At 43.7% G+C, this 12,938-nt stretch overlaps 1 protein-coding gene across 1 annotated transcript; it reads right to left on the reverse strand.

Moving 5' to 3' along the window:
- Positions 1–225: 225 nt before the first annotated feature.
- Positions 226–11,850, reverse strand: NDUFB6 (NADH:ubiquinone oxidoreductase subunit B6). The gene is made up of 4 exons (XM_004712359.2): positions 11,562–11,850; positions 10,164–10,256; positions 6,655–6,699; positions 226–413 (listed from the first exon to the last, which is right to left on the reverse strand). The coding sequence occupies exons 1-4, from the start codon at positions 11,739–11,741 to the stop codon at positions 345–347; spliced, it is 387 nt and encodes a 128-aa protein (XP_004712416.1). The 5' UTR covers positions 11,742–11,850; the 3' UTR covers positions 226–344.
- Between the last annotated feature and the right edge of the window lie 1,088 nt (positions 11,851–12,938).

A 12,938-nucleotide genomic window follows, 5' to 3' on the forward strand; every position in this document is an offset into this window, starting at 1 on the left:
TTATTTACTGCAGTATTTCACTCTGTTGCATTCCCTCAGACCAAAGTACTCTATAAGGAAAATTCTATCACATGACTAAATACTATTCTACAACCTATGTTCCAGTTCAAGAATAAGCAAAACAAGTACCCAGTCACTCGTATCCTTAGTTTTGCATGTTGTTTTTACTGTTAAATGATTCAAACAGTCTCAAGTTGTACGTGTTAGAAAAGATAGGAAAACACATTTCCAAGAGTAAACGCATAGTTTACTTTATTAAAGTTACTTTTCCAGAAAATATATTCAGTAAGCATGGTAATGTGGAACAACTTAGGCTCAAAAGCCACGAAATGTTTAAGTAACCTTCAGTGATGCTTATCAGGAAAGTCTTTCATTGGTGGAATTACTTCTCCAGTCTCCAGAATTATATCACCCTAGGGATACAAATAAGCATTAGTAAAAAAACCGGGTAGGGGTGACAGTACCACTCTGTTCTTTATGTTGGTCATGCATCCTGTGGAAAGTCTAGTTCAACTATGGCATTCATACTTCTAGGGGGAATTAAAATATAAGCTGTTTAAAGGTGAATATCCAGGATTCAAAATCTTAAAGTACAACTTAAATAAAGAGTTTTTTATTCAGAAGCAAACCAGAGGGACATGAAAGTTTTTATCAAGTAAAAATGATCCTTATTTTGAATGGCCTAAAGAAATAGAAGTCCTAAAGAGAAGCTACAAGAAAACATACTCAATTTTACAATGCAATAAATATATTTAATGCTTGACTTAGATATTAGAAACAAAATGCAAACACTGGCTAGACAGCTGGCCCAGGGGTCTTTTCAAGCTTGGAGGCAGTGCGGGCGCAATAAAAACCATGGGGCTTTGGCGCTAGAACCCAGTGTCTAAGAATCATTGCCCTTCCACTGATAATTACTCAGTTTCTCATAGATTCTGTTCAGTTCATCTGAATAATGGAGATAACAATCTCTACCTCATAAAGAACTGACTGATATAATACTTCGAATATTCTGGACAATCAACAAATAGGAGCTGTTAATATATTTTTATACCTTCTCCCCACAAGAGTGACTTAACTATTTTACAGGAACACGCTTTAGTCATACAAAAGCTAAGACAAGTCACTGAGAGAGAAGAGAGAGTAAGGGAAGCACTCTGTAACCTGGGTTATTTCACTCCACACTGGGAAAGGTCTGGTTTTGAAGGGATGAAAAGGATTTTTCCAAAAGGACACTGGGCATTTCTTACAGAATTGAATTTCCATGACATTTAGTCAGAAAAGATCATTTACCTGAGGAGTATAGCTGGTTCAACTCTGTTATTTTTCAAAGACTCAATAATGAAAGCTCTAGAATTGCACGTTTTTATGTTGTCATCTGTGTTATCAATGAGTTTGTAGGACAGCAGAAGTCCTCCTCGAGCATTTCTGGCTGTAAGTAGGCTGTGAGAACTGCATTGTTTGCGTGCTGGAGAGGAGACCTCATGGTTTCACTGGCTGACCTTGGGTAAGTTCCTCAACTTTGCTACATACACTCCATCTTCTGTAAATTGGCTATAATAGCACTAGGGTTGTTGAAAAGATTAAGTAAAGGAATACAAAATACTTATAATAGTAACTGGCACACAGAGCTTAATACACGTTAGCTCTTTGGTAGCTGTAATCAAGGAGAGCAAAATGAGTTACTCCCTTCGTCTTCTCAATGAATTAGAAATAAAAACCTGCCCTCAAAATATAAATTCAGAGCACATAATTCCACTCCACGGCCATCGAGTTGATTCTGACCCTTAACAACCCTGTATAGGGGTTCTGAGGCTGTGAATCTCTACAAGAACACCTCATCTTTCTCTGTGAAGTGGCTGGAGAATTTAACCACTGACCTCAGTCCAACTCATTACCCAGTAGCGACACCTGGGCTCAACACACATGCTTGAAAGAATCGTTAAGCGCTTCAAACATTTGGTTAGTGTTAACATCTAAAACCAGAACATGTCAAAAAGAGGGTTGTGGAACAAAGCATGCGTGAAGGAAACAGTTTTTACTGGAAGACGACACCAGAGCCTGCCCTGGTGAGGGGGAGCTGGGGGAGGGGCAACCATCCTCTTCACTGAGGTTTACAGTCCCTCGGTTAGTAGAGGTGGGCAGGCCTGGCAGGCAGCACCCTCCGTTAGGGTTTAGTCAGGCCACACAGACAGCAGAGGGGGCACCAGAAGCCAGAGAAGTCACTGAGAGAGGACACGGAAGAGCAGCAGGCTGGCTCCCCAACAAACCAACCCAGAGGGGATGATCTTTCAGAATAAAATGGGGCAGTGTTTTTTCCTTTTTCTCTGCAATGCTCAGCCATGTGTACTGGAGATTAAAAACGAGAGTCTGAGAGTAGAGAAGGAAATAAAGGCTGAATAGAAAGCACAAGTTAAAAACAGAAACCCAAACCACCCATTGCCAACAGGTTGATTCCAATCCATAGCAATCCCATCGAGTAGAGCTGAGCTGGCCTGGAAGGCTTCAGGGCGAAGTAGGATTGGCCTGTAGGGCTTCCAAAGTATAATCTTGCTAGAAACAGACCGCAACAGGTTCAAGCCACCGAGCTTTTGGTGAGCAGCCACCATATAAGCACTGCACCACACCGGGGCTCCTTTCTGAACCAATTAGCCAGTTTGAACTCATGTATCCCAGAGGAAGGGAAACCCATCAAGGGCCTTTTACGTTGGGTTTTGTAAGACAGGGCTGTGGCAGACATGTTAGGCTGCTCACCAAAATCTAGGTTCTCTTTCCTGTACCTACAGCTAGGCAACAGTTTTCGGTTTCCTCTGAGGTTAGATTTGACAGGGTGAGGGAGTTCTACCCTCACTGAAATGTGAGTGGGAATGACAGGTGACACTCAGGTTTGGAGACCTTGGAAGTGCCATGCTTAAAGTTGCATGTTTTGTCAGCCTGGACCCCTAAAACGACTCCTTCCCTAGCTCCCCATTCTCTGATTTGGAACTGGTCTAGACTGTTCCCTGATGAAGACATGAATGTCGCTTATGTTTAAGCCATAGCCCTTTGGAGGCAGTTAGCCATCATAACTAGCATTAATCTAATGCAGAAATTAGTGCCTTGAAGTGAGTACTCAGGATGCCATAATAAAAACCGAACTGTGGCGCATTCATTATCCTAGCATCTGGCAGTAAAGGCAATGGCAGTGGGGCTTAAAAGGTACAGCAAAATGTTGAGAGACAGGAGATAGCCCACAGGCAGAGTGAGGGAAGAAGCCAGGAGGCCCAGAAGCATAGGGGGCATCAGGATGTCCTAAAGAATGATCCCAACTGCTTAAGACAATTTCAATATTACACATGCAGGCATTAGACTCCTCGGCTGATTCTAAACTCTTTGCTCACCCACTCATTGCACGCTTACTTCCCTGTCCATGCCGGTGCAAGACCCAGCCTAGGGAAGAGCATAACCAGGTTTATGATCGGACCTGAGAAATAAGGCCAGACCCAGGACTGGTACGTTCATAACCTGGAAAAGGTCAAGTACCCTACACCTAAACCTAATAAAATCCCTTAGGCATAGTTCACTCGGAGTCTCCACCTTCCCAAATAAGATGCTTTCTGCTCATTTTGTACTCCCTGAGTCCATTCTTCAGTTGGGAGACCAAGGGCCCCTGGACACATCATAGCCCTTCCAACAATGTCTCTCAGAATAACTTGGAAGCAGGCTTCCGAATGCACATAAGGCTCTAAACTAGTAACTGGGGAAAAAGAGTTCTGCTCTGTGCTTGGCTACTACTGGCTGCCTTGGCAATGCACTTCAGGAAAGACGAGCTCAAGCAAGAAGTGGCTGACTTGAAAGCAGAAATTAAAATGGAGAGGATCCAAAATTCATCAGTATTGAAACACCAAATTGCTTCTGAATCCATAAACAGTAGGAGTTAAACTCTAAAAATATTCTGGACAAAAGGTCCAATAAAAATCAGTCCACAAAGGGGCTCAGAAAAAAAGGAAAAAATGGGACTCAGCTCCATGACAGAGAACAAAGGGGTAGAGACACCCATAAGGGTAAACCGGAAAATAAGCCAACTTAACAATGATGCACAGAGAGAGCCAATACTAGCACATGGAACTGACCAGAAGTAAACATATTAGATGCCTACCAGCTGTGGCAAGGCCCCCACCCCACCCTTCTCTGCAAGGAGGCCATGCTTCTCAGTGTCTCCTACTTCTAGTCTAGGTTTGTAACTACAAAGAAAGAACCTCTAAGACAGACACAGAGGTCAGAGAAGAATAGAGCAAAGGTCTGTCTTTCAAAAAACAAAAACCAGTGCCCATTCAAGTAACTTCCCACACAGAGGTTAGGGGGGTCTTTAAATCTTTGACCCCTGGGGTTTCAGGATTGCCAAGAACCAGTGTCTACTACACTGTTTGTCCCATCACGGAAAATGGAATACCTTCATTATCGATCCTCAAATCAAGAGAAGTCATATCTAAACCTGACAGATACAGCTGTGCATCATCTGGAGATATGGATTGGGGCTGGTTGCAGTGATAGAATGGGGCTTTAGGGAGGCACTGAGTGTGTTACATGTGGAGAAAGGCCAGCGAAGAGCTACTTGTGATTAGAAGGAAGAACTGTGACAGTTAGTATTCACTAAATATCCCTGCATAGAACGCTGGGGAGTGGGGGAGTTGGGGGGAGGAAACCAGGCAAGGAACTACGTGCAAACACTATTAAAAGTGGGCCTTTCGAACCTTGAGTCTTAGTTCTGGCCAATAGGATTTCAGGAGAGTGCTAAAAGCAACTTCCAAGCCTAAATCTTAAAATCATCCCTGAGACATCCACCTTCTCTTCCTCTAACCTGGTCATCTTGGTCGCCTCCTACTCCAGAAAGCAAGGCTGGAGGACCAAGGAGGGTCACCTGACCCACACCAGTCTGCCATCTCAGTACAATTTAAATCTTTGTTCTGTTTTGTTAAGTAACTGGGATTTGGAGGGTTCTTTTGTTACTGCCAATCCTATGCTAACCAACCTATGGTCAAATGAGTACTCTTCAAGACCCCCAAAGGTGGGGCAGGGCCCCCCCCCCCCCCAGGGCAGGGGAAGTCCTCAGAGGGGCCCACAGCAGGAATCACAGTGGCAAACAGAAGAGATGCTATGGAATCAATGATGTAGTCTTTGGAAGTAATGGGAAAATAAATAAACAAGCAAACAATCATCTGGAAGAGTAAACTGCATTCACATGCTGTCACTACTGAGAACGGGGTCTGCTCAGGCGAGTTCCTGATTGGTGAGACAGCAAAAGAATGTTCTATTTTGAAGCTACTTAGGTCCTGCCCACACAATTACACAGGAGAAATCCTTTTCTCTTTCCTAAAGCTCAGTTCCTGATGGGGAAGATTTGCCAATTTGGTAGTTCTCCTGCTAAAATGCTATGCTAATGCAATAAATGGTGGATTGTTGTGACTGTCTTACTTTATTGAAGCAGAAATCAACACTGAGTTTTTAGAATGTTTTGTTTTTAATTGTAGAATTTAGAGATTGATGATAGTTAAATTGTCTACGGCTAGAATTAGGACAAGAGCATAACACGTATATTACTGTGTGAGACAATCACCTCAACATCAACTGACTACTGAATAAATTTTTTCCCTCTAAATTTCATTTATTTTGTTGTTAAGAATATACACAGCAAACCCCTAATAAAATGATTATATAAAAAAAGAATACACAGCAAAGCATATAGCAATTTAGTAGCCTCTACAGGTACCCTTTAGCGACAGTGATCAGTCTTCCAGTTGTGCAACCACTCGCATCCTCTTTTCTGAGAGCTTCTTCCCTCCGTTAACACACACTCACTGCCCACAAAGGCTCTGATCTAATGTTGATTTCTGGTGTCACTTGGATCCCATAGATGGTTCTTTCAAAAGCATATGCTCAAAGCTGACCAATTTTGCTTATTTTTAATGCTGAAATCCAAACAAAAAAATCAAACTCACTGCCATCGAGTGAATTCTGGCTCATAGCAACCCTATAGGACAGGGTAGAACTGCCCCTGTAGGTTTCCAAGACTAACTCTTTAGAGGAGTAGAGAGCCTCATCTTTCTTCAAACGAGCAGCTGGTGGTTTCAAACTGCTGACCTTATGGTTAAAAGCACTCATATTAAATTTGCCTTATATATTTCATGGTATCAAGTTTAAAATGTACATGAACAAATTTGAAAAATCACACATGGAGGGGTGAGGGCCAAACCTTTAGAATGAGGCAAAAAACCATAGGGAAGGAGGGCTTGGAAATAAAGAGAATTTACATGCTGTCATGATGTTGCGGGTGGTGGTGCAGCGGGGGGAGGGTTTGCTCAGGCTAGTTTTCTAGCACCATGATAAAGTCCTTTAGCACACATGAAACTGTGTATCAGTGAACAAAAGTTTGGTACTTCCAATTAACTTTAGGACTATCAAAGTCATACAAATTTTAAAATCAGGTTGGGAAGAAACTTACACATCTCCCATTTTCAACTGTAATTAATACCACACCCAATCTCTTCGTTTTTTAAACAAGAATACACAAAATAGGCACTTAGATTGCCAGTGAAAGAAAGGAATGTGATCGCTTGGAGGGAGAATGGGAGGAGAGAAAAATAATGAAGAAAAACCAGGAAAGTTTCAAAGACTTACTGGGAACAATCTGGGCTTCGTCTCAACAATGCCATATGGTTTTGCCTGCAATTAAAGTGATGTTGTGTTATTTATGGCTTTAGAATTTCTTCCAAAAGAACAGAGAACATTCCCCAAATTTTTAACTTAAGCATCAAACTCACTGTACATTAAACCCCAGATGAACCAGATATCTAGCTGTTTATTCCACATCTCTACTTGTTTATCAAATAGCCATCTCAAATTAAGCAGGTCCAACACTGAACGTCCTCAGCCCCAAATTGCTCCTCCATTAGTCCCTAGCTCAGTAACTGGCACTTTCGTTTCCCCTGATACAAAGACCCAAATATTGACTCTTCACTAAATCCTGTTGGCTCTACTTTGGGATATTTTGAATCCCACTGATTTTTACTGCCATGTGATGTAGTCAATTAATATGGCACTCCTGGCTATAATCTCATTTTGGAAGGAATTTTCCATTGAGCTAATGAGCAGGATTAAAACTCCCCCTTAATAGAGTGTGTGAACCATGTTATCACCCTTTGTTTCCCTGGGATGGGGTTGCCTGAAAGACATCAAATTCACCTCCATCAAAGCCATTCCTCTGTGTATAAGAGCCATCTCAGGACCACAGGAAGAACCACTGGTGGAACTTAACTGAAGTGGTGTGGCAGGGAGACTGGAGACCACGATTATAGCAGAGAGGAACTAAACGACTGTGAGGCAAAGCACTGGGCTGGCTTCCTGCTCACTGAGGCAGAGAGTAGGGGTCATGTGACTGAAATGTGGGAGACTAGAGACTTGCCACTGGCTGAAGAGAGAGGCTGCTCTGGACCAATGACTGTATCCTTACTATTTATTGATCTCGATTTCTGAGAACCTTTAGTTTCTGTAATAAACCCTCATAACTGTGAGCGTTGTCTGTGAGTTCTGTATGGCCCTTGCAACTAATTCATGAACACAGCAGATAGGTCAGAGTGTTCTGGGAGGAATGGTTGGTGTGGGAATAAGTAGAGAAAGATGGAGGGTGGAGGCATGTCTGGCCTCTGCATCAAGGCCACAGGGAAGCCCAAGGAAGCCAGATAGGGCCCTCTTGCCATTTGCTCACACCCACAGTACAGCCACCCTTGTGCAAGTCCGTTTTTCACCGGGACAACCGAGCATCTCAAGCCTCTCTGCTTTCAACTCTCGTGTTACTACAACCAGTCTATTTCCATACAGCACGCAAAGTAGAGTGATCCTTTTAGACAAATTACTCCTTTGATCCAAGTGCCATACCTCTTACAGAAAAAGCCAAAGTCTTACTGTGATTTCGTGGTCCCAATGTGACTACTTCTTTGATCTCCTACCATTCACTCCCTCCCTCACTACAGTGTAGCCACAGTGCCTTCTTTGCTATTAGTCTAATTAGTCAAACCTGCTGGAGCTTCAGGATCTCTGTTCTTAGTGATTCCTTCACCTGAAATGTTTTTCTCCTGGATATCTGTCCACATTCTCATTTTATCAAATATCACCTTCTCATAGAGGTCTAAGTAAAATAGCAGTTCCGATGATTCCTTAAGGAGGTCTGGTGGTAGTGTAGTGGGTTACACACTGAGTTGTTAATAACAACAGTTGGAACTTTTAGCTTCTGGTCTTGGTCAGGCACCTTTGCTCTGGACCATGCCTCCGGCACGCCACTTCAGATGAGCTCCACTAGTGGTTCTCCTTCCTGTGGTCCTGGGAGTCTCTGTTTCAGAGGTGGCTCTTATACACAGAGGAATGGCTTTGATGGAGGTGTGTTTTCTGTCTTTCAGCACACCATAATCCCATGGAAACAAAGGGTGATAACATGATTCACACCCCCTATTACCGTGGAGACTTAATCCTACCTTAATTCTGCCCATTAGCTTTACGGAGAACTCCTTCCAAAAGGGGCTTGCAGCTACTGACATAGGGGCCAGAATTTACATCTCATAAGGGATTATGGCCAGAAATGCCATATTAATTAACTACATCTCATAGCAGTAAAGGATCAGTTGGATTCAAAATATCCCAAACAACAGTTCAAACCTACCACCTGCTCCATGGGACAAGATCTATAAAGATCAAAAGTCTCAGAACACCACAGGGGTACACAAAAGAAAGGATTTCTAGGAGGCACAAATACGGAGCCCTGGTGGTGTAGTGGTTTGAGTTGGGCTTCGATCTGCAAGTCAGCAGTTCAAAACCACCAGCCACTCCTCGGGAGAAAGACTGGGCTTTCTACTCCAGTAAACAGCTATAGTCTCAGAAACCCACAGGGGGTCACTATGAGTCAGCAATGACTCAATGGCAGTGAGTTTGGTTTTTGGTGAGGAGGCACAGATGGTTAAATGCCTGTCTACGAACCAAACGGCTGGCTTCAAATCCACCCAGAGGCACCTAAGAAGGGCCCAGTGTTCTACTCCCTAAAGGTAACAACAAGTGAGAAGCCTGTGGGGCTCAGGCTCACCATGAGGTGAAATCAAGTAGAGGGCACCTGGTTTCATTTGGTGTGCATATATATAAAAAGTTAATGAGTTCATACCAGTATTTCCGATTCCTCTGAGACACCCATTTTCCATATGTGCACCTACCTTCTTGGACAGTGAATATCCTGGCCCCGATGACCTTTTATGTGTTCTTATTTGAGCAGCCACCCAGCATATAACCGCCATGATACCCCATATAAAAACCTTCCTCATCTCAGTTCTGACATCCTAATCTGGGTTGTCGCCTCCTTCACTATCTCACTCCATCCCTCCCTTCCGATACCTTCCTCCTCCGGCTCAGGCTCCTACATCCTACATCAGGTCACCAGCACTGCTGAAGGCACCTGCCCCCGCAAAAGGTGCACTCTCTCACAACCACTAAGGATCTTACATTCCTCACAGGGTCACACAAGTGCCCTCTTCGCCCTGTGCATTCACGCTCTAGAATGGATGTTTTATTCACCCTGCTTGGACTGCAACACCCAACCCCAGTCTGAGCTACCCCTAGTTTTAAAAAGATGGCACCTGGCTCAGCTGAATCAATACCTTCAAGATCTTACAGTATAAAAAGCACAAGCTTCTTGGAAACACTCTAGATTCTAAAGAAAGTTCTGAAATATCAGAAAGAATGTATTAAAGAGAAATAAGACAACACTAAAGATAATTTTTATCTTTTTAGAATTTTATGCCAAATCATGCTTTAAAAAAGGAGCAGAAATTTATTTTTCCCTCCTGCTGAAGACCTTGAGTTCGGATGAGTACTATTAGATTAACCACATCCTGATCATTTAAACACAATTTCCTAGGGAAATTAATTCTAAGATGTAAACAACTAATATGAATATTAACTTCTTAAACAACCATAGTCTATTTTCATTTAGCTAAAAGAATTCAAAGCCTTTAAAACCAGTTTATAAGTGGTACTTCCTTTTCACTACATAAAGCAGGGCAGGGCACACCCACACAATAAAATTCTTTTTTTTTTTTTTACAATAAAATTCTTAACAATGAAAAATAAATTCTTTAAAATATACTTACAGACACATGATATTTGAGATAATAATGAATAATCCAGGCAGGTATAAGTACATGAGTAAAAGCAAGGACACTGTGTCGGTATACCTTATGCAGCTGGAAAAACACAACAACACAAATATCTCACTTTTATGTTAGTGGCAGGAAAGAATTATGTAAAAATTATCCTTTTACAAGTCTGTGCATTTCCTTATAGTCCATCGTTAGCTTTACCTACCTGAATAGTTAAGACTAACTAAAGGTAGGGCATGCTCAGGGATACCTACAGTTTAGACAATTGGGTAGCCCTTACTTTGCAAGATATTTACAGATCTTGTGAATTTGTGGGATGTTTTCAATCAGTGGCTGTCAAAAATCAATTAGTAATGTCAGTGATACGAAGAGTTAGGGGAGATTCGAATTTTTATAAAAATCATCTAACACCCCTTTTCTCAGAAAATTTGCACCAATTCTCATGCACCGGTTTTTGTAGAGCCCAATAGGAAAGTCAGTACAAGTGGATTTCACTGTGCGCTTCTCTAATTCCCAGCCATGCAACCAGCTGTAAATCACTGAATTTTTGGTCAAATCATTTCAACTGAGGCTTAGAAATAGTTGCTGGACATACAGTAAGCACCTGATTTTTGCTTATTGGTATTATTATTAGCCCACATAACTGAATTAACCAAGTAATTTAGAGCAATTTTGAGGTGCAATGTAGAGCAATTTTGAGGTGCAATGTTTATCATCTATAATAGATGCAATGGGATTACAGACAATAAAATATTCCAAGGCCCTGAAAACACAGTACTGAAATGTATGATTTTCCAAAGAGCAAAATTTAGGAATATGTATATTTATATATACACATACACTTAAAAACTCAATCTTTGTATCTTGAGTTTTTATTTATAATTTTTAAGGCAACGGTGAGTTAGAAGTACATAAGCGGTCAGTTGGACACACCGCCCTTGATCATACATAATTCACTGAGAATACCAACAGGGCACCGCGCTGGCTGTGATCACATGGGGCTGCTGCACCAGCTGGACTCACTGCCGCCCACTAGACAGATACTGTGTCTGTCTCTATCATCTCAACATTAAAAGTTTGACAAGTATCGTCCAATCCTAAAACGACAGGATTTTATCTCTAGAGTCCTTGGTGATCATTCTGAGGAGGAGAACGGGACGGGTAAAAACCGTAGCGAAGATTCTGGTCCCACTCTGACACTTGGCAGCACTAGGACACGGCTCTCCAAGCGCCCCCGGCGACCATCTCGGCCGAACCCTCGATCCTCCTTTGAGGGACGCGAGAGGCAGCGGTGTCCGCCCCCGGAGTGGCTGCAGCCACGGCGTCCGGTGGCCTGGCTGGGGCCGCAGGAGGCGCCGTGGGGAGGGGAGGGGGCTGTCTGTCACTCACCGCTTTCCTCCAGGGGGTCGGGTGCAGCAAAAACTTATTCCAGAACGTCTCCAGGGGCCCCAACCTCTGCGGCGGCAGCACGGGCTCCCGAGGACTCAGCTCTTGGTCCTTCAGCCACCGCCTCCTGAGCTCGCGCACCTGCTGCAGCCGCAGTTTCTCGTCTGGAGTGTACCCCGCCATGTCTCCCCTAGTCCCGAGGCAAGAAGAGAGCGCGTCCCCGGCCCCAGGGCCTGTGCTTCAAGCGCGTTCCCGCTCCGGAAAGCGACCTTGCAAGGACGCCTGGGAGCGGCGCGTGGTTATGACGTCACAACCCGACCTCGCCTCTGCGACAGCGCCACGCTCGGAAGCCGGGGCAGCCAGTGGCTGGGCATGCGCAACAGCCTCCCTCGGGCCCCGCCCAACGCCCCGCCCCCTGCTTGACTTCATTAGGTTACGCGCGGGTGGGCCCTTGAGGTACCGAGTGTGACCGGAAGGGATCGGTCAGTAGGAAGAACGAGCTGTCAGAGAACTGATAAGGGAGAACTGTAGTCTGAAAGCTGGAAGAATGGCAATATAGACCCCAGTGCAAAATTCTTGACTTTCCTCTTCAAGGCATTCCTTTTCTTCTGACGTAGTCTCAGAGGTCGGTTAGACACAGGTTCAAATCCGAGGCTTGGCAGTACCTGGTCATGTGTCCGTGGGCAGTTTTTATGGTAATACATATGGTTGCATCTACACAGTATTACACATACGGTCACCCCCACTGCCAAGACTATCTCCAAAAATTGTAGTGGTAAAAATAGAAAGGGAATGTATGTAGCTGTTTTTACCCTATAATAACAAAATACTGAATGTTACCCCCACATCCTTGAATGGTTGAATGAATTATGGTACACCATCGAAACGGAGTATGAATGCGGCTGTAAAAATGTAGTGTTGAATTCTACATACAACTATAGAGTCAAACTAAGTGGTAAGAAGTGCCTATACCAGCTCAAGGAGCGTGACATGTCTGATCAGAGCACACGGGAGCAAATAAATGAGAGGAAGAGAGAGTGGAGCACATCCTAGCCCACCAAGCCTTGAAGAAGAGATTCCCACTTAGAGCAGCCAATCCACAGATAAGACCATATGGCCGGCCTCACTATGAGACATGACATCCCTCACTGACCTATAGCCCCACAGGGGACAACACTGGAGACACTGTGGGAATTGTGCCCGATCTGATCCCACCACACCGAGGCAAAACACTCAGGTTGTGCAACAAAGAGCAAGGGGAACAGAGCAACGAAGTCCCCAGGGAATACCAAAAGTAGACTTTGGAGCCAGGGCTTGGCACTCCATCAGACTCCCCTGGAAAACACTCCTAAAGACCAACAAACAAACAAACAAACAAAC

Source organism: Echinops telfairi, unplaced genomic scaffold (genome assembly GCF_000313985.2).
Source record: "Echinops telfairi isolate 266 unplaced genomic scaffold, ASM31398v2 ScPeMD7_25;HRSCAF=90, whole genome shotgun sequence".
Classification (NCBI taxonomy): Eukaryota; Metazoa; Chordata; class Mammalia; order Afrosoricida; family Tenrecidae; genus Echinops; species Echinops telfairi.